This window comes from Pempheris klunzingeri, chromosome 12, assembly GCF_042242105.1.
Source record: "Pempheris klunzingeri isolate RE-2024b chromosome 12, fPemKlu1.hap1, whole genome shotgun sequence".
In the NCBI taxonomy this organism is placed as follows: domain Eukaryota; kingdom Metazoa; phylum Chordata; class Actinopteri; order Acropomatiformes; family Pempheridae; genus Pempheris; species Pempheris klunzingeri.
Window position 1 is genome coordinate 24,583,114 of NC_092023.1, and position 19,933 is coordinate 24,603,046.

The window sequence follows — 19,933 nt, forward strand, 5'->3', positions numbered from 1 at the left end:
CCGTGAAGGAACAACACTGCCTAACATCTGTCTGAACACCTGTGATATGGTATGCTTGGGAAAAAAAATCTATACTTTAGTACACTTGATTAAAGACCTGCAAGAGACAGCACCAATTATAAAAAAAAATCAATGTGTTTCAGCAGGCTTCTTAAGAGTAGGCGCCATCCACTTCTACAATATGCTGATCAGTATAACCGTATAGCTCACTGCGCTGTGAGTGTACCGTGGCCTCATTAGCAATATTTTCTCTATTAAATTAAGATTCCAGTATGGATTCAGTAAGTCCAAGGACAGCACCCAAAACAAAACAAAAAAAAAATGCAGGGAAATAAGGAATGCTTCAATCATTTTCTGAATTAAAACTCGTATAGCATTTATTTTAGAATTACTTAATCAGGACGAGCAACATGCTATGAATAATATTTCTGTTTTTTCACATACCTTAAGGAGTTGCAAAGGGAAAGCAGGGGCGAACAAGGAGGTTGGCCCCTCTTTGTGGTTTTCTAGCAGCTTAAAAAGTGCACCGAGCTTCCAGACGCTCCACAGAATCATTCAAATACTCTTTAGTGCCTACAGCTGTCAAACTATGTGCAATATTTGCTTTTAGTTACACACATGTTGTTGCTGTTATAGATATTTTTCAAGGTTCCATGTCGTTTCATTATTAGTCTAGTATTTGTAGTTTTTCTTTTTCATTTCATTGGCCCTGAGCTACATTTAAGAGCAGCTTATTGATTCCTACATATTGATCGGCGACCCCATCCGATCAATATGTAAGAAAACGATCTACGAACTAGGTTTTCATTCAAATATTCTCATGTATTCCCTACAGTGACTCTTGGAATCATTTTTGTGAGGGAATTTTACTTCCGCATGTGAAAAAGCCTTAGTGCGAGTACGTACGAGAGCAGTAGATCTACACAATAGAAATGAATGGATCTGAAGCTAATTTTGATACTGAGGAGGTTGTAAATGTTTATTCATACAACTGTGATGGACCACAGCCGTATAATTATGAGCCTGTTGGGCGTCCAAGAGATCAGGAGCAGGCTCGGGTTAGAGGGAATAACGGTGAGAGAAGAGGAATGGAGTTGTGGCGTGAGGAGAACTGGACAGGTATAGATCGATAACGTCTATGTCTCTGGGAGTGTTGATGCTTCGCCATAACAGAAAGTAAGGCGCTGCTATCAGCTGTATCGTGTGCATTGTGTGATATAACTCCACAGCTGTTACGTTTTCTGGTGCTCTACCTTTTCAGCGGGAGGGATAGAGGGGCTGAGAGAGAGGGAGAGAGAGAGACAGAGAGATCGCTGCCTGATTACAATTATTATATGTCACACGCTGCTTCTCATTACTGGAATCATTGTGCTGGTGAATTTGGAAGTTAAAAAGCATTTTTAGGAGCTGTGTGGAAAATGGCCGCTTAATTTCTGCCCTTATAAATCCTGCATTACCCTTAAATATTGTCATAAGTGTAACTTATCAATACTGCAGTGTTTGCGTGCAGCATCATAATATCAAATGCTCACCCGTCCTGCTATTAATATAAACCTCAGAACAACATTAAATTCTAAGATTAAGATTTTTCTTCTGCCACAATAAATGTGTGATTTAAAAATATGGAAGAGCAGCAAAAAATATTGTCTCTTGGCAGCTAAGAGTATAATAATATTAGAAGCAGCCTTGAAAAAATCCATACTGGTAGTGGCCTCCTTCAGACTCTAAAATTGACTCAGTAATATATGAAAAAAGAAAAGCCAAAGTGCTGTTTGTATAAACCTCTCTGAAGAAGGAAAGGAAATGAAGTGAAAGGAGATGCAAGACTTCTGCTGATTAAAGCTTGTGTGTGTGAGTGTGTGTGTGTGTGTGTGTGTGTGTGTGTGTGTGTGTGTGTAGATGAAAGAAATGGGGTTGCATGGTAGAGTTATGACATGATGGTACAGTATGTCTTTGTTGGAGAGAGAGGGAAATGGCAAACTGAAGCAGGCCGAAGGGTGAGAACAGGAGGACAGGATAGAGATAGAGAGAGAGAGAGAGAGAGAGAGAGAGAGAGACAAGGAGGAAGTGAGTGAGAGACAAGTGAGAAACATGGCTGTCAGCATGTTTCCTGCTATGCTAGAGATTAAACAGCTTTCAGTACATCAACATACACTTAGACTAACAAGTCTCCCTCTCATTTACACACACACACACACACCAGAAATGTCCTCAAATATCTCCTTGACACTGGGGCTCATCGACAGCAGGAGCTCGGCTGATAAAGAAGAAGAAAAGAAGTTGCACAACACCACTAATCTCTTCCAGGACAAACACACACACACACACACACACACACACACACACACACACACACACAGGAAAGATCCTCGCAACATGTATCACAGCACACACATACATCAAAATCATATCTGCAGGTCAACAGGGAGGCTGCAGCCTGATTTCGAATTCAAGGCAGTCTTTCTTCCTTTCTCTCTCAAGGATTATTAAACAAGCAGGTAAAAGCTTATTTGCCAAAACAGTTGATCATTTGTTTGCATCTGCAACCCGGTTTTCAGAGCTGAAGCACATTCATCCTCCCTTTCCCACTCTTACCTTCCACTGGGCTATTTTTAGCCACACAAGCACCATGGCTCCAGGGATGGCAACGCTGGTGGATCAGTGGGTCCACCACTTTGGTCCAGACCGATACATCTCCACAAATATTGGATGGACTGCCATAAAATTTTGTGAGGACATTAATGGTCCCCAGAGGATGAATGCTAATGACTTTGGTGACCCCTTTTTCCTCTAGAGCCACCACAAGGCTGACTGTTTTATGACCATACATTCTTAATAATAAGAGGCTCTATGAGGATATACCAGTGACCACTATCTCAGTTGCCAACATTGCAGTCCACCCAGCCGTCATATCTGCCCGTGGCATGACCAAGACCAGCGAAGGGAGCCTGTTAACACACAGCAGCTGCAGTTTAGCTCTTTACATACAGTAGCTGTTCTGTGTGTGTGACTCTAATCTGCTGCTGCTGTAGTCTTCTTGCTGACAGGTGGCACAGATTGAAGCTAAATTACAGGAAGTTTCTAATTAGTTTTCCTCTTATGTAGCCTCCATATTGCTTTTATGACCACATATGGCAAATGTAAGTAGAAGATGAAGCTGCACCTATTTTCAGATTTTTTTTCTTTTTAGTTTATGAAATTTGAAGCATTGAAAATGTGATTCCCTACTTTTGAACGTCGGCAGGAGACACTTTAAGATATATTTTGGATACTCTAGGGTCCAATTTAATTGTTTTTGTTGTTTTTTTAAAAGAAAAATGAGCTTATTTTCATTAAGTGAGATAAGTGAAGTTTGCACATCAACTCATTTGTGCGTTCCTTTCTTTTACATCCTTTGTATTTTTATCTCAATCCAAGTGAAGATTAAGAGAATTCAAAAGTCAAATAATCAATCAGTCTGTTATGTGGATGTATCCTACTCTGACTGATTCATTTTTATATGCCAATGAAGGATGAATCAGTCGATCTTAAGCACTTTAAGTGCAGCAACAAGACATCACAGCTGGGACAAGCTTTGAAATGTTCATAGTGGAAGACAGTGTAGCAAAATACAAAGAGTCTGGAGGTAAATGCATTTTCATCGATTCGGAATAATCATAGGCTAATTGCTTTTGATGCTATTACAATAAAATGCAATATTTCTTTTCAACATTGATTTACTTCTGACACTGGGCAAATTTATTACAGCACAATTGTTTTTTCCAGACCAGCTTTAAATACATTTACACAGCAGTAACCTGAGACAAATGACTCCAAAGCTCCACTAAACGATTTAAGATCAACAGCAGGCACATGCCTGTTGGCACATGGCTGCGCAAAGACAATATCATGATTTTGATTATGATTTACGATTCTGGTTTTGTCAATGAGCCGTAGACACGAAGGTCAACCCAAACAACAGGCAGAAAGAGACATCGTGCCAAACACACACAGACATTCTGTGCATTTGTGACTGCAGGAGAGAGTTCATAAGGGATAATGTATGTACCCCACGGGGGGGAAGCCAAAGATGCAATCTTTTACAAGCTTACGAGAATCTTAATATACACGATTCTGTCAGCTGTCACTTCACCGCACAGAGGCTCAAATCCACAGAGAAGCAGATTGCAAAACAGCAGATCACATCAGCTGCTTCTAATTAACATCAATTCTGTGAGTGACTTGATGACTGGCCAAAATGAAATGTGTCTGTTGCCGAGTCTGACAGCCGGTGTCTGTACTGAGCCAGAGATCATCTGTGAGGGAAGAAGCATCACTCTGTAACACCACTGTACAACTATTGCTATTTTTGTAGTCCCAATTCCCAACAGAGAGCGATGCCTTCTCTCCAACCGATCGCATCATGTCAGTTTCCACTTAAACTTTTACTCACATCACATTAATAATTTAAGCTTATGAACTTGTTTTGAACCAGGACCTTCAGTATTTGGATTAAGCCACTTGTGAGACATAAAGTGAGCCAAAGTCGATAAAAAAATGGGAACTGGGGGATCGTTCAATTTACAAATATGCATTTAGTGTAAACTACACAATTCATTTATGTTTCCCTTGTAAACATATCTCAGTCTTGTAGAAGTCTCTTAATCTTGAGGGATGTTGCTCAATATAATATCTGATGCTGCTCATGTGGGGATTCTTGAATCCTTAATTTTGAATCCGTGAATCATTGGGTCTCTCTCTCTTAAAGTTTGGTCTAGACCTGCTCTTTATGGAAAGCGTCTTGAGATAACGCTGTTATGAATTGGCACTATATAAATAAAGATTGATTGATTGATATTATCTTAAGTTTAGAATGTCTGTCCTCCATGTCTTACAGTGTAGTTGTGTTACTGTATGAAGGGATCACTTCACAGCCAGTATGACCAGGATGAACTCTTTCAGCCTGCAGGCCGTGTGTGGGTGTCACATTTAGGAAAGATTTTTACTTTAGATGGTTCCCTTCAGACCCTGTTCGCTTGTTTTACAAGTGCACACTCAATATACCTGACTCTATTGTTGATTGCAGACATTCTCTACAATTACTATATATACTACATTATGCATATATGTACGTTATTTCATCTCATTCTACAGGTCTTAAACCATGAAGCATCCAGAGATCACAGTGAGAACTCATGGATCACAGACCAAGATCAGGATCAGGTGATGACACTGCCCTCCTGAACCCAAGTACACCTTTAAAGGTCCCCAAAAGCTTGTCAGGGAGCTGGAAAACAACACACTGTCCAGGACCAGTGTCAAAGACTGTCTGTGTGGTGTTACCACTGTGGGGAGGCAGACAGGACGGGTTTCCCTGTCAATTCTGGATTATGGACATTATTGCTCCCTCCATTGCACTTTTTTGTGGCCTTGATGTATTATGAATTTTAAAAACTTTGGACATGCACTCGAGTTCATCTCATAAGAACTTGGACAGTCTTTTAACTTTTCTTTGTTATTGTGATTCCTTTTAGACATGTAGTGCTACTCTTAGGCTTCAGATGTTGACCTGCTTGCCTTTGATTAAAGTGCATTGTGTGTTTTTTATTAAGATTCTTAAAAGAGAGGTATTTAACAGCTGAGCGACATATTTTAGTATTATGTGAAGGAAGTCAGAAGTAATACTGTTATTGCATTACTGTGTCATTAAACATTTAATGCAACTGGAAAATATTAGCATATGGCATAAGGTTGATATTTCATTAGGCTCTAGAACCGTTCTCCTCCTCTGTGGAGGGCAAAACCCCCAAACTTGTTTGGACTGCACTGTTTTCAGCCTCTGGGTGGATTTTGAGTCAAACGTCTTAGTTGTACAGCGTTCTGTCTAAATGCAAATTGTTTTTGTGGAGGAAATGTATCTTGTTAATGCAAATCAGTTTTTACATTTATGATTTTGGATTTACACACATTTAAACATGGAGCCAATGTCTACAATGCATTTGGATAGAGCTAACTTTAAGAAATCAAGCTAAGCGTGGTACCAGGGACATACTGAAATGGCTTTAAAGCTACAGGACATCTTTGAATAATAATAGCATTAGGAAATCAAACTGGAGGTGCAGGTGAGAATCAGGTACCCTGGACATGAAGAAACTGGTATTAAGTAACTGACAAATGATGTGTTGAATGGACATGATTCTTTGAAACAGTCTAACGTGAATTAAATGTTTTGGTTTGAAAGCAATAATTCATTGAGATAAAGAGGACAACAATGTCCATTGGCCACATTCTGATCATGTGTATAAATAAAAATCTTCAGTGTAGGAGACAGCTGTTTTCTCAATGTGCCACACACAGTACATACTTGATCATATCCTCATATGTTATGATGTATCAGATCGGACTCGGATCAGGATTGGGGGCCATAAAAACTTCATTTTATCAATCCAGCATAGCGCATTAGTAACCTCATTATCATTTCCTGATATTTGTGCAATCGTTCCTTAAATGCAGACACAGTATGTAAAGCGGAGTAGTGGTTGCTAATTATGAGAGCATGACTAAAATGTCTGAAGTGAGTAAATCTGTTCATGAGTGTGTGGAAAATAAATAGAGAGAATAAATAACAGAAATGCTGCAATAAATGTGACAATATATTTAAATGAGTAATAAAAGGCTATAGAGTCCGCTTTATGAGCACACAGAAGTACAGAGTGCACATCCCTGTGTTACATTTCACTCTCAGTGGGTAGAGTTGCCCATAGCCTCCATTCCATTTCCCTATAGAGGGAACACACACACACACACACCGCTGAGAGCTAGATTATTCCCTCACCGCTTCGCAGGCCATGGAAATACTCTGAATTTACTAACCATGACCCAGAAACACACACATCCACTCCTTCAGTGCTGCACTCACCCTCTGTCTCTCTCTCCCTGTCTCTCTCTCCCACACACACACACACACACACACACACACACACACACACACTATAGACATGCATGAACATATACCACAGTCCTGCCATGTGTGCATATACACTCAGTTAAAAGCAAAGCCAGTGCACAGCAGTCTTTCACAGAAAATTCACATCACTCGCACGCACAGCCACTGACCTCTGTTCCAGATGTCAGTAATTGCAGCTCATTCTGACGTCGGACTGAGCTGGAATCACATCTAGTCAAAAGGCATTTACTTCAAAACACTTATCTTGGCAAATAGCAGTAATTATGTCTTTCATTTACCTTTCCATCAATTTCCAGATTTTATTTTGAATCGCAATGCTGTGCAAGGTGTTTTTTCATGATGTCAGGACAGCTTCCTCTGGTGCAGTGAGCCTTAACAGTACATCTACATTTTAAGGAGCTAAATTTAGCTCAATCTGCCAGCAGCAAGGACTTCACTTATTACACTGAGTGACATGACAGATTTTTCTTTTTCTTTTTTTTGAGAGACAAGAAGATGAGTGTTCAGAGAGAAACAATTACTATGGATATGCTTGGAACAGCTAAACTTGTTTCATGCAGCTGAGGTTCAAGTTAGAGAATCCACCACACGCTTTCAATTTCATGGATGATATCACAGTTTTTCAAATGTGGTTCACATGTTTACACTCCTGTGCATGAATGAGAAATGATCCACACTGGTGCACGGAGCAAAACTAAAGCATCTGTGAACAACATGAATGTTTATGAGGAGTTTCCCTCGAGGATTCAGTTCCACAGAGGTGGAGCGGCTGCGCAGGCTCTCGCCCTCTCTGTTGTCGCACATCGTGCATTCATAACGCCGCATCGGCGCACATAAAGAAGGCAGCACGCCTCCTTGTCCCCATTGTGGCCCTCACAATGCTTAAACACCAACGTACATAAAGCACGATCAGTGTGAGGAGGCTGCATCATTATCTTCTCCTTTACTTCGCTTCTTGTCATTGTAGGTGGACCTATAAAGCCAATTTTCATGGCCAGAACTGAATTCAAGGGCTCCTAAAGACAGGAACCTCAGCCGCTACTCAAAGTGATGGTGGAAGTTAGTTTCTGATCAATAGACAAAGATGATTGAGACTAACAAACAAGCCCTTTTGATGAATCATTACAAAGATGTATCTGGATCTTGAAGCTGTGGCTCAGGAAGCCGAGCAGGTCGTGAGCTAATCACATGGTTGGTAGTTCCACATGTGGGCAGGCCAGCTCTGGCGCTCAGTGTGTGAAAGAGAAGCAGATTGTAAAGCTTTATCCATTAAGGTGGAAAAGTACTATGTAAGCGCGGTCCACTGAACAAGAACCACGCATGAGCATTGGTGCTACTGCATGCTCACTTCTTTTGTGATGCCTGTGGCTCTCAGAGTCTCTAACCTCTCAGCTCTTCAGTTATTTCATTTTATTACTAAAACATCTGTTAAAGCTGCATTAACTCATTTTCTGGCTACACAGGTGCAACAGAACGAGGTCAGAACACATCATCTGCCATGTGATGGCTAAATACGGCTGTTGTAAGGCTCCATATAATTTCCCGCCTACACGGTGCCTGTTCTTCCGATAGTTCACTGAACATTACAGTCAAAGCTAAGTTTGTTTGTCTGCTGTTTGGTGCTGGACAAGCACAGCTGTGGGTCTCAGAGCTTTGTGGCTGAAAACTGCTGCTGTGTTCTCCAGCCGGGAAATGAGGTTTGCTAGAAGGAAAAGCTGACAAACAAGCTAAAAGATGCTAAAACTCTCCATGGAGCTGAAGACCTGAAGCTGAACACCTTTCATGTCACACACAGCTTATTTGATCCACTGTTTAAAGAAGAGTCTTGATTAGTGCAGCTTTACAATAACCACTTGTAGTCAGCTCTGGTTAACTCTGATTCTGAGCTCTAAAATGTGTTTGTGTTCAATACTCAAGCCAAGTCAATAACTTTAAGTTAGAATCCATCATTTTTATACTGTTGATAGTCAGCATTTTTTAGCAATGGACACTTCAGTTCTGTAATCACCTACCTGGACAGTAGATTTTTTGGCAGTGTTAAGTAACTGCTGGTGTTAATGGAGGAAGGAACAGGTGCAGGTGACAGGCTGCACACCTCCAGCTCCTCAGCAGGGTAACCAAATGTTATGGAAAGAGATTCATCTCATAACTATTAATACTAACAGGAGTCCACTTGTGTCCTGTATAAGTTAACTTGTGACATTGCAACCACCAAAGAAGAAACCCTCAGTAAGCGGGTACACATTGATTGGTAGTAACTAGTGTGTGAATCATACATCTGAAACACAGTGAAATTTGTCTCAAAGGCCAAAAAAAGAATAAGAGAGTTTCAAAACTACGTCAGTGAACGCACGCGTCACATGATCCACAAAGTCAGATTCAGCAGTTCACAAACTAAATTTCAATTTGAGACTGTCTTATTCTACACACAGGGGAAAATATCTATATGATGTTTTTAAGCATCATTGAACATTTGTTCAAATGTCAATTTACAAGACACAAGTTAATTTCTTCAAGACACAAGTTAATTTCTTCAAGACACAAGACACCTTAAGCAATAATAGCTATGAGACAAATCCTTGTTTGACTTTACTCCGCCCTGCTGTTGTGTGGGAAACTACAGCAGCGCAGCATGGAATCAAATTGTGATTGCACTCATTACTGACTGACTACTTCATTAAAACAAAATTAGTCTGTTTGGAAACACTGTAAACAGGGTGTTTGCCGTCTCTCGAGCTCTGGGATCTGTAGTGTTTAAACCATGGGTGACTTCAGATCGAGTGCAACTCATGAGTTACATGTAATCTATTACTTGTGAACATTACTTGTACCTTTGTGTTGTTGCATCTCTCCACTTTGTCATGATCCTTCTCTCTCTTCTTCTCCTCTTTTTTCTTTTCACGCTCCTTCTGTGGAGAGAACAGACGTTGTCAGACGGTGGCATACTGGCAACAGTATAACCAACCTAGACTATACATTTGTGTCATAGCCCAAACATTGATGGTTATACTGATAATAACAATAATCAGGGTTGGATAGTAACAGATTACATGTATTGTTCTATTAGATTATTGTTACATTGTCGAGGATTACTTAATTATAGCAATTTTAAAATTAGGAAACTTTTGTCATCATAACCAGTGCTGTAATCATTTCATTTGTTTGTAATCTAAGGGATTACATCAATAATTAATAACACGTAATTTGTATTCAGTGACTACTTTTCAAAGTAATCCGACTCAACTGTGATAATGCACATACACACGTGCTTAATCCGAACATAATTCATGTTGGCTAATAATGTATTTATGTATCTACAATCAGCAGTATGGATGCAGTCAATTCTGCCAGATACCACAGTACCATAATTAGCATATGATACTGCTTAAGCATGCAGAAAGGAGGCACTTTTCTTCATTAAATCACCATTCTAATATTCTGTAGGAGGAAACAGGAGGCCTAACGGTAAAGATTTGATGCACCTCATAGCAGGTTGAAAACAATTACATCTCATTCCTTAATGGGATTTTAATGCACTTGCGATGCAGTTTTAATGTGCAGACATTATTAGCGAACGAAGAGTTGATGTAGTGTTTTCAGGTTAATGGTTCTCTCTTGCTTTGTTGTATGTAAATGAGCCAGTGCTGATGCCAGCCACCAACAGGCTTTAGCTAATGACTGTCAGGATGCCAAAGAGAAAAGCGTTAGCTAAGCGGGTGAAGCCTGCAATCTAGTCATTACGGTCCCAATAACAGTCTGTTTCTCTCTGTGCCTTTCTCTGTCTCTGTTCTAATGCTTTACTTTACTTGGCTGTTTGTGCGTTTATGGGCATTTATGCAGAGATGGCCGTTTGTCTTGAGAACATAAGAAACATTACTACACACTCATCAATATTTACACGGATGCCTATCAGAATAAAACAGAGAGCGTTTATCATATTTCACTGTCACTGGCTTTTGTGAGTTTGGACATTGGGTCAGAGGTTTGGGGACTTTAGCAGCGGTATATTAGAAAGATTGTCCCGCACAGAAAATCTGGGTCAAATGTCAAGGCTTGTCAGGGAAGAAAAGTTTCTATTTGAATATTTTAATTTCCGAGGAAGGGGAACAGAGGCGACAATGGCTACTGTTTAGATATAAAGAGTATTAGAGATACAGGCTTCCTTTCTCTTTTAACCGTTCATCTACAGCACAGCACACAGGCTATATTTGGCTGCATTTTTGTTTGACATCTCCATCAGCATGTTTGAGTATATTATCTTTGAGGCTCTGGCAGGCAACAAGTCTGTGACTCTATTAACCAAGAGCTAATGAGGCTAGCACTGGCCAATTTGCTCCAGCAGCATTAGCAGGCTATTATACTCCCATCTGATCCTCACTCATAAAACACAGCACATTACAGCTGAGATCCTCCTCTACATGCCATGTTGGCTGCGTTTCTAACTTTGTTTATTTAATCAATTCATGGTCAGCGTGACTCAAAGGAGCACACAGCACCGGAGTTTAAGAAAAAAAATACGCCACGCTATTTTCTGCTAACAAATCTGATGATGCATTAGAAAGATGCAAAAATGACAGTTGTGCCACAGAGACTCGAAACAACGATGATGTCTATTCCCTGTATTCAGTGACACTTTACCTTGTCAGAGAAATGTCTATTATATAGGGAATAGAGGACGTGTGAATCAGGGAATGACTTCGGACACTGCCAAAGTCTAAAAACCAACAAATTTCACACACACTTAATCTTAGTTTAACTTAGTGGAGGTAAGTAAGTATGTAAATATCGCCAGAGACAGAGGTAACCATGGCAGGTTTATAATTTGACCTTGTTTGACCTAAATAACAATAAGAGAAGCACACACACACACACACACACACACACACACACACACACACACACACACAAATATCAAAGGATTAAAGCTAAAAAGCGAGTGCCATTTTATTTAGGTTATATTTTGGGTACTGGCAAAATACCGCAAAAACTCTGACACTAATTAATCTCAAACTTTTATCTCTCCTCGTTCTTTTTTAGCAGAGTAATGCACAAAACACTCAGGTGGGAGGCCTCTCATTTTTGCTGGTTAAAAATTAACATTAGCGGTGGATTCAGGTGGTTACTGTATATCTGCCGGAGCATGCCCGCCATTTAAGAGGGAGAAGAAACCCACAATTGTAAGTGGGCTGTATCTTATTGTACTTGAACACATCCAACGGAGAGACAAGTCGTCTCTAGAGAAATGATCAAGCTTATTGTGTCGTGTCACTGAGGGTACCAGTGTTTTAGGGCTCCAGTACTGAGAGACTGTGTAAAAAAAAGATCAAAAGACTACACAATAAAGTCAGTGTACACCTGCTAATTTAATTTGTGACGATGCCTTTGCTCAACATTTCATCTTTTATGCCGCTCATCACAGTTTCAGGTTGTAGCAGATTGTGAACATTAATCATTCCTCACTTAAAAATGCATTTAAGTCAAGCCTGCACAACAAGATTTGATAAGGAGTCTGAACAGCTTTGATTTAGTAAGATGATTCACTGCTGGATTTGATTAAATGTTGTCGAATCCTAACGCTATTTATGGAAGAATGTTATTGCAACATAATGAACATAGTATTCTTTGTGACAATGGAAAAGGACAAAGAAATGTATTACTTATTTTAAATGTCTGTCTGAATAAAGCCTTCTAAAGGACAGTAACTTAGGTCCAGTGGCATCAAGGGGTCTCCTATACATCATCTGGCATAGTTTTATATGGTTAAATAATAAATGAGGCTAAAATGAAACAGAGTCAGGAACCGTCCCACATAATTTATATATATACATATTTTTTTTTAATTAGCCAATATGGGTATCAGGGGGGGGAATCTCTAAGCCAAGTCAAGCAGCTTTGAATGACTGTTCTGGCCTTTTACTTGGCACAACACAAGAGCGACACGGGACCCGATGACAACACCACAACACATCTACAAGACGACACGGCGACAGAACACCACCACACCACAGCATACAAGAGAGAGCTGCACCTCCTGTCTGCTCCTGTCAGCCTGAGAGGACGGCGGGGTGGAGGGAAGAGCCGCTTCAGACGGCTTCTGCTGGAAGACAGAGAATTTCAGACAAAAGGGTTAGACAGGGAGAGAGGAAGAGGAAGAGGAGGAGAGAAATGAAGACGGACGGGATGAACAAAGGCAGAGTAAGAGCAAGAAGACTGAGCATCGCAGGGGGAGGGAAAGAGAAGCAGGGAGAGAGCAGAGTTAATTAGAGGGAATGAAGGAGGATTTTCTCCGCTACAGCAGAGTACTCTTCGCTTCAGTAGGTGCTGCAAGCAAGGTTATATCCAGCCTCACAGCTGCACAGAAAGAATGGTGTCAAAATAGCTTCTCACATACCCACAAACACACACACACACACACACACACACACACACACACACACACAGTGAAGGGCGACCTCCATTAACCTGCCGTTGACCTGTGAGACAGACAAAAAGCAGCCTTGAATTGAACTCTGCTGTCTAGCAGCAGCAACAGTAGCTGGCTGTTTTCACAAGCCATTTTTTTTGTAGAATAGGAAAGGGTGATGAAACCGGGAGGGAGCGACCACATCTTCCTCTGAGCCTACAGACATCGCGGAAGAAGGTGGAGAGATGTGAATAAAGTCAGAGATGTGATCCACTTGGGAGCAAAAACAAGCCATGAACGACATTATGACTTTTTAAGTTGAGCTTCTTAGAAAGCAGCTGCTACAGTTGTGGAGCAGCAGCATCACTCACTTGTTTCCTGTCCACCTGGTGAGTGGAACTCCAGTATTCACTCTCTTTCTGCTTCTGTTCTCCATGTAAGTTAACCAGCTGCTCTCTGAGAGTGTGTCTGCGGTTTGCTGCTGAGCTGGCAGCATGCAAGTGGGTTTTTAGAGCTTTTTGTTGGTGTTGTTGTTGCTGCTGAAAGTAGCAGCCTGTTGTGGCCAAAAATGACACTATTAGCTTAGCATAAAGACAGAGGGGGCCAGCCTGGCTCTGTCCGGAGATCTTGAACCTCTAAAGCTCGCTGGTTATTCAGTTGTATTGAATGAACTCAGTTCTCAAGAATACATACACAAACAGTATTGTAAAAATACAGTTTACATGGAATTACACGCTGCGTTTATCTCAGCCAACGACAGACAGACACGGTGCCTCCTGAAGTCTTGTACTTGCAGGCTAGATGGGTGAACTATCTATAATAAAAAAAATAATTACACCTAGTAAGTATTTATGAGAAGCTAAACTACCCTCAAACTGACTCTAGCTCCTTTTTAATCGCCCACGTATGAGAGTGGTTTGGTAACTGGTCCGTTCTTGTATAGAACCGTCTAGTCTGTTTGACCACCAAAGCTCCTTTACATTACATCCACTCTCACACATCATTCATACACCAAAGCTATGCTTCAAGTTGGAGTTCAGTGGCCAAGGACACTTGGAGCAGCCAGCCGAGAATCGAACCGCCACTTTTTCCAACTGATGAATGACCCGCTCAACCTCTAAGCCGCCCTGATCAGCAACATGCGCTTCTGCCCTGACAGAGATCACAGTGCCACACGGACAGAGAAACAAAACGAATGGGGACATAGAGGAGATACATAGAGGAGACAGTCAAGAAAAGATCATTCCGAACACCACATCGGCTTGCTTGCCTATTACTACTATCATGTCCAGGAGACTTAAGAGAATCCAAACCAAGTAAGCATTGTTTTTTCAGACGGCGAAAAGCCGGGTTTATTCTGTCTACTGCTTGGTGCACACACAATCTATCATGAAAGCTGGTTATTACCAAAAAAATGAACCCACACTTTCTACAGCAATTACTGCCATTTTTAATCCGTCCACAAAATCAATACCAATCCAATCTGACAAAAATCCCATCAGCTGCTTCAACACAGAACTTCTTCCATCTTTCCTGCCCGTAATGAGACATGTCAGTTAGCAAATTTAACTAAACAGCTCTGATGCCGCCGTGACCTTTTCTTTATCACTTCCTTGTTTATTCTTTGCCATCTGGCTGTTCGCCGCCTTTCTGCATGCACCGCAGCTTCGACTACCTCCCTCAAGATTTGTGCCTCTTCTCCGCTCGCTGCCTCTCCACGCGACAGCTGAACAGACTGATTATTCAAAGAAATTGTGAAAGTAATCAGGTCATTTAAAAAGGTAAAGATATGCATGATTGTCACAGCAAACAGTATATTTCTAGAACACTGAGCCGTATGAAGCTACAGCGCAACATTTCTGCAGTCTAAAAGAGAGGGAAAATATGAAAGAATAAGAAAATTCACACACGATCTCAAAATTCAGCTATCCAACCCAATGACTGAACAAGCCAGCTGTCCCTGTTTCATCAAGTGCTATTGGAAGCTATTGAACGTTACCATTTGCTTTTTTCCTTATATAAGGAAAAGTAACGGATCTTTTTTTCTTTTGTAGCTCAGTTGCATCACTTTCAACGCTATTGTAAGAAGAAACGCGCAAAGTCTGACCGTCGGACAGGTTGGAAACTATCTGACAGTTGGAAGAGCCGCTGACCACAGAACTCACCACTTGTCCATGTATCAAACATCTGAACAATGAATCCAGCTGATCATGGTCACGATCGTGGAGTATGTGCGTCTTAATCCACATTGTTGTTAAAGTGTACCTGGCCTGAAAATCACACAGAATCTTGTTTTCACTTCATTATTCATTGGTACTGTTTCAATCAGTAAAAAGGTTGGAGGTGTGTGCGTCCATTCAGGGGTTATTCATTCATTATCAAGTTCTGGCAGGAGAGTGTATCATTACGCTATTGCACACACACGCTGCCGCATTTGATCTTGTCAGTAGCTTTACTGAAGCTAAGGGAATGCAAATTTGTAATGCGACTGTAGGAGAGACCCATTTTTGACTGCTAATAAACTACACCAAGCACTCCTGTGGCATTTAACTGATAAAGGCAGCCAGAGAAGAATGAATTCACAGAAATAAGTGACATCATTAACATCAGCCCACCTCCTTTGCTTCCTCACCGTCTTCCTCCCCTCCTCCCTCGCTCTCTAAACCACCGCAGGGTGGAAACGAACACCGACTGTGTCTTTCTGAGGGCAGAACAGAATAATGTTTTCATCTCTCTCCTTTTCCATCCGTCTCTCTCCCTCCTCAACTGTTAAGGCATCAAACAACTGCTTGCTCCTGTTGCCTGTGGGGGTGAAAGGAGCCCAACAGAGATGTGAATTCAGAGCATTTTATATCCCCCCCCTTCTTACTCTGTTGATGTCTTATAGGCTGTTTTTTTCCCCCATCTCTCAAAACTTCCTATCCTACCGACTTTGATACTGCCGGAAATGTCGACACAGCACTAAACAGGCGCAGATGGGCTGATGATGAAGATAAAGAGGAAAGAGGCTGGAGGGTAAGAGGGAGGAGTACGGAGGGAGGGGGAACACAATGATAAAGAGTGGACAGATAACAAGAGGAGTAGCGCAAGCTGAGTGAAAGAGGGTGAACAGAGGTTGAATAGATATTAGACTTGGAGATGGAGGCGTCTGGCTATCTGCTGTGGGGACTACTGATAGTGAGACAGAAAGACGGTTAACATCTTAACTGCAACCTGTCCGCTTGGAAGACCTTTAATGGCTTCATCTGTACCCTTGCAGAGGACACTTGCTGAAGTAAAAGTCTAAATAGTAACACAGAGACTAAAATAACCAAGAATTAGTGAAGCTGCTGGATGGTTGTAGATGTTTGAGCTGGAATATAACTCCAGTGTTCAAAAAGGATATTCAGTCACGGTCAGCCGAATAACCTTGAGCGATGTTTTGTGACGTGGTAGCAGTAGGTATCACATATCTGCTTGTAATCTCAAATGCATCCATTACAGAGGTCTAGTCTGACTGACAAGACAATCTTTTACCCAATATAACACTCTGGTACACCGAACGAAGTTGCAAGCTTTATTCTATTTTATTCTGCGTACTTGTGTTTTAAAGATTGACTAGAAAATGAAAAGGTACATTCTGTGCGCCGGCGACAGTTGAGGCTTTTCCCTCAAGGGATCAGCCAAGTGGCCTACAAATCATATTATCCAGATGTAAGGGAACAAGACTCCAGCAAAAATCACATCATCCTTCTTATTTTTTTCAGTGACAACATAATGCAAAACTTATCATCCCCACTAGAACTGTGAGTGCAGAGCTATCCAAATAATATCCAAATAATTCGATTTTCGTTGCATATCGTCCTGTAGAAAATAGGCATGCTTTGCAGTGAGCCATGATACAGGAGTACAAATATACGTCTTCTTGAACTAACTTGCTGGCTAGATGGGCAACTATGGCAGGCCAGTGCAAGCATGTAATGGGTTAACTAACATGTTACCAGCTAGCTCACGCCTCCACACAGCTCGATTGACAAAGAAAGGAAATTTGAACCAATTATGTAAAAGTTAAATGCATGTTGATGAATTTACCCCCAATTTAATGGTGATCTCTTCGGTGCCACTACAATTGCAAGATAAACCCGCGTTGTCCTGTTCAACAGAAAACAAAAGTGACCTCAGCTAAACTCTCCCTGTAGCTCCTTCGCCGTCCAGTAACGTCAAAGCACAATATGCCTTTAGAAGGCAGAAGTTACGTACGCTGCCATAGCTGGCTGCAGGAACGTACAGAGCACTGCCAAGTGCTGTGGAGGCAGCAGATAGCACATCCCTATGACTAACACGGGCAAATAAGCTTGGGAGTCAGCAAAGTCTTCCTCCAGGGTGACTGTGCTGCTCTCTTGTGACATTTTTAGGCCAATCACTGGGTCATCACAGAGGGTCTGCAAGATGCCCACTGATGTCTTGCTGATTCCAGTAACATTGAAATAATGCGTGGTTCATATACTGATTCACACACACACACACACACACACCTACTAATTCACTCATGGCAGAACAATGAGCTCGGACGTGGGCAATGGACGTGGAGTGGATGCATTCACATGCTCCATACTCCCATACACTGTTTTCTCTCTATTGGTCTTGCAAACAAATGGAAATCCAGCACTTCAAACTCTTACATGCTCTTGGACTTGCAGTCCATCTTTAAATCCCATATATTTGCTTTGAAAATACAAATATATTTTTCTGGTGAATTGAAATGCTAAATTGTCCAAACACAGTATCTGGACCATCATGAGAAGAGGACTGCGGATCATTTGAAACTTTTCCACATCAGTGCCTATAAAACGCCTGGTTTTGAGTACTGATACAAAGACGATGCCCTTTTCAAATTCTAACTGGTGAGCATATCAATTTGACTTTTTTCCATCCATTTAAGGGCAGATTGAGTAACTTTTGAAAAAGGAAAAATATATCTCTGAAGCTTAATCGACAACCAATCAAACAGTTTAATACACTCAGGGATTTTGCTGTTACAACCTTATTTGGTCTGGTATGACCAGTACTGTAGCTTATGGTGGCATTAGCTAACGTGAGTATGTTTTATATGCTGCTGTGTAACACACATTTCTGAGTCAGTCTGCTGACTTTATGATTCTTCTCCGTCTTTTGGTTAATGTTACACACATTTTTTAGAAAGTCACAGATAAACTTTTAAATGAATTTATCAACAAAGTTAAAACAAGAAATTACTGCTTTTCTGTCTGCTTTTCTCTTCATTAGAAAATACCTGAGTGTGGTCATTAACTTTTGAAGCAAATGAATTCTGTAAAGCGTGCGAGGCGAATGTGTGGCGGAAATTGGGCTTCCCGTGCAAGTCACTGGATGAGATGGATGATCCTGGAATATTTTGTAATGATGATCAGTAATTTTTATGGTTCTTATCAAACAGTACAAAACCATGCATCAGATACATGATAAGGCAGCGTAAGAGCTGAGAAACAGGACACATGAAACACAAGCTTACACTACTATATGGCTAAGCAGTAGACAGCTCAGTATTAATAGAAAAACACAGGACGGAGAAAATATTTCAGTGGCAGATGAATAGTTTCTTCAGCATCATGTCACAGGTCTGGTATCATTTAGCATAACTTAGAATGATGTTTTCAAAGCTGCTTTAATCAATACTTTTATATTAACAATTGGTCATTTAATGTGAAAGGAGTAAATCAAGGTTATGCACACACTGAGAATTATCACCTACTTAATTATACAGAAGGTTTTAGCCTCGTCTCCTTTTGGTTATATGGCTTCCCTGCTTTGGTTCAGTTTCAGTGCCGTCAGCGACCTTCTTTAGCTTTAACAATCCCACTGTTCTCTACATGCCCAGCACTGAAAAGCAGACAGAAAACTTAGCAACCAGCTAGTGAACAATGTGGAGCACTCAGCAGCTAAAGAGACAGACATTTCCAGAAGAAGACAGAATGATAGCATGTTTGATGTATTGCAACTGTTAAAAGGTGCTAATGCAGCGATCCACACAAGTAAACCAACATAGGATTATAACAATGTTGGTGAGTGAATGAGTGGAATGCAGTCAAAATTGTCAAATTAGCATCAATTCAAAATCGGAATGATGATTTCCTCAAGAAATACTACATGCATTGAATCCAGTTGCATCATCCCGTATTCATCATATTAAATTCCTTCAAACATACTGGTAAACAAACAGTACAGTATGATGATGGAAGTGAAAAGGAACACACTCTTGTCTATAGGCGCTCAACAAACAGTTTCCTTAGTCTCATTCCGACACACACACACACACACACACACACACACACACACACCCCCCATCATACACATTCACAAGCTATAGCTCAGGGTTACTGTAGCCCGCCCTCTCCTCTTTCTCCATCTGCACCAAACTGCTTAAAGTGATAATGAGTTGTTTTTAATAATTAATTTGCATATAAAAGCTGAGCCGTCTGTGTGGGTGGCAGAAACAGATCCTAGATCACAGTCTGGCTGCTGGCAACGCTTCAGAGAAAGCCAGAGAAAACAGAGAGAGGCAGGAGGCGAGAGGATAAAAGAAAAGA

At 41.0% G+C, this 19,933-nt stretch overlaps 1 protein-coding gene across 1 annotated transcript in view; it reads right to left on the bottom strand.

Annotated features, from left to right (window-relative positions):
• Positions 1 to 19,933, bottom strand: part of LOC139210938 (stromal membrane-associated protein 1-like) — a 93,321-nt gene that overhangs the window by 46,172 nt on the left and 27,216 nt on the right. Inside the window, exons 5-6 of the mRNA XM_070841151.1 lie at positions 12,975 to 13,043; positions 9,778 to 9,855 (exon numbers count right to left, since the gene is read on the bottom strand). Of these exons, the coding sequence (XP_070697252.1) occupies positions 9,778 to 9,855; positions 12,975 to 13,043 (147 nt within the window). The remainder of the gene's footprint in view (positions 1 to 9,777; positions 9,856 to 12,974; positions 13,044 to 19,933) is intronic.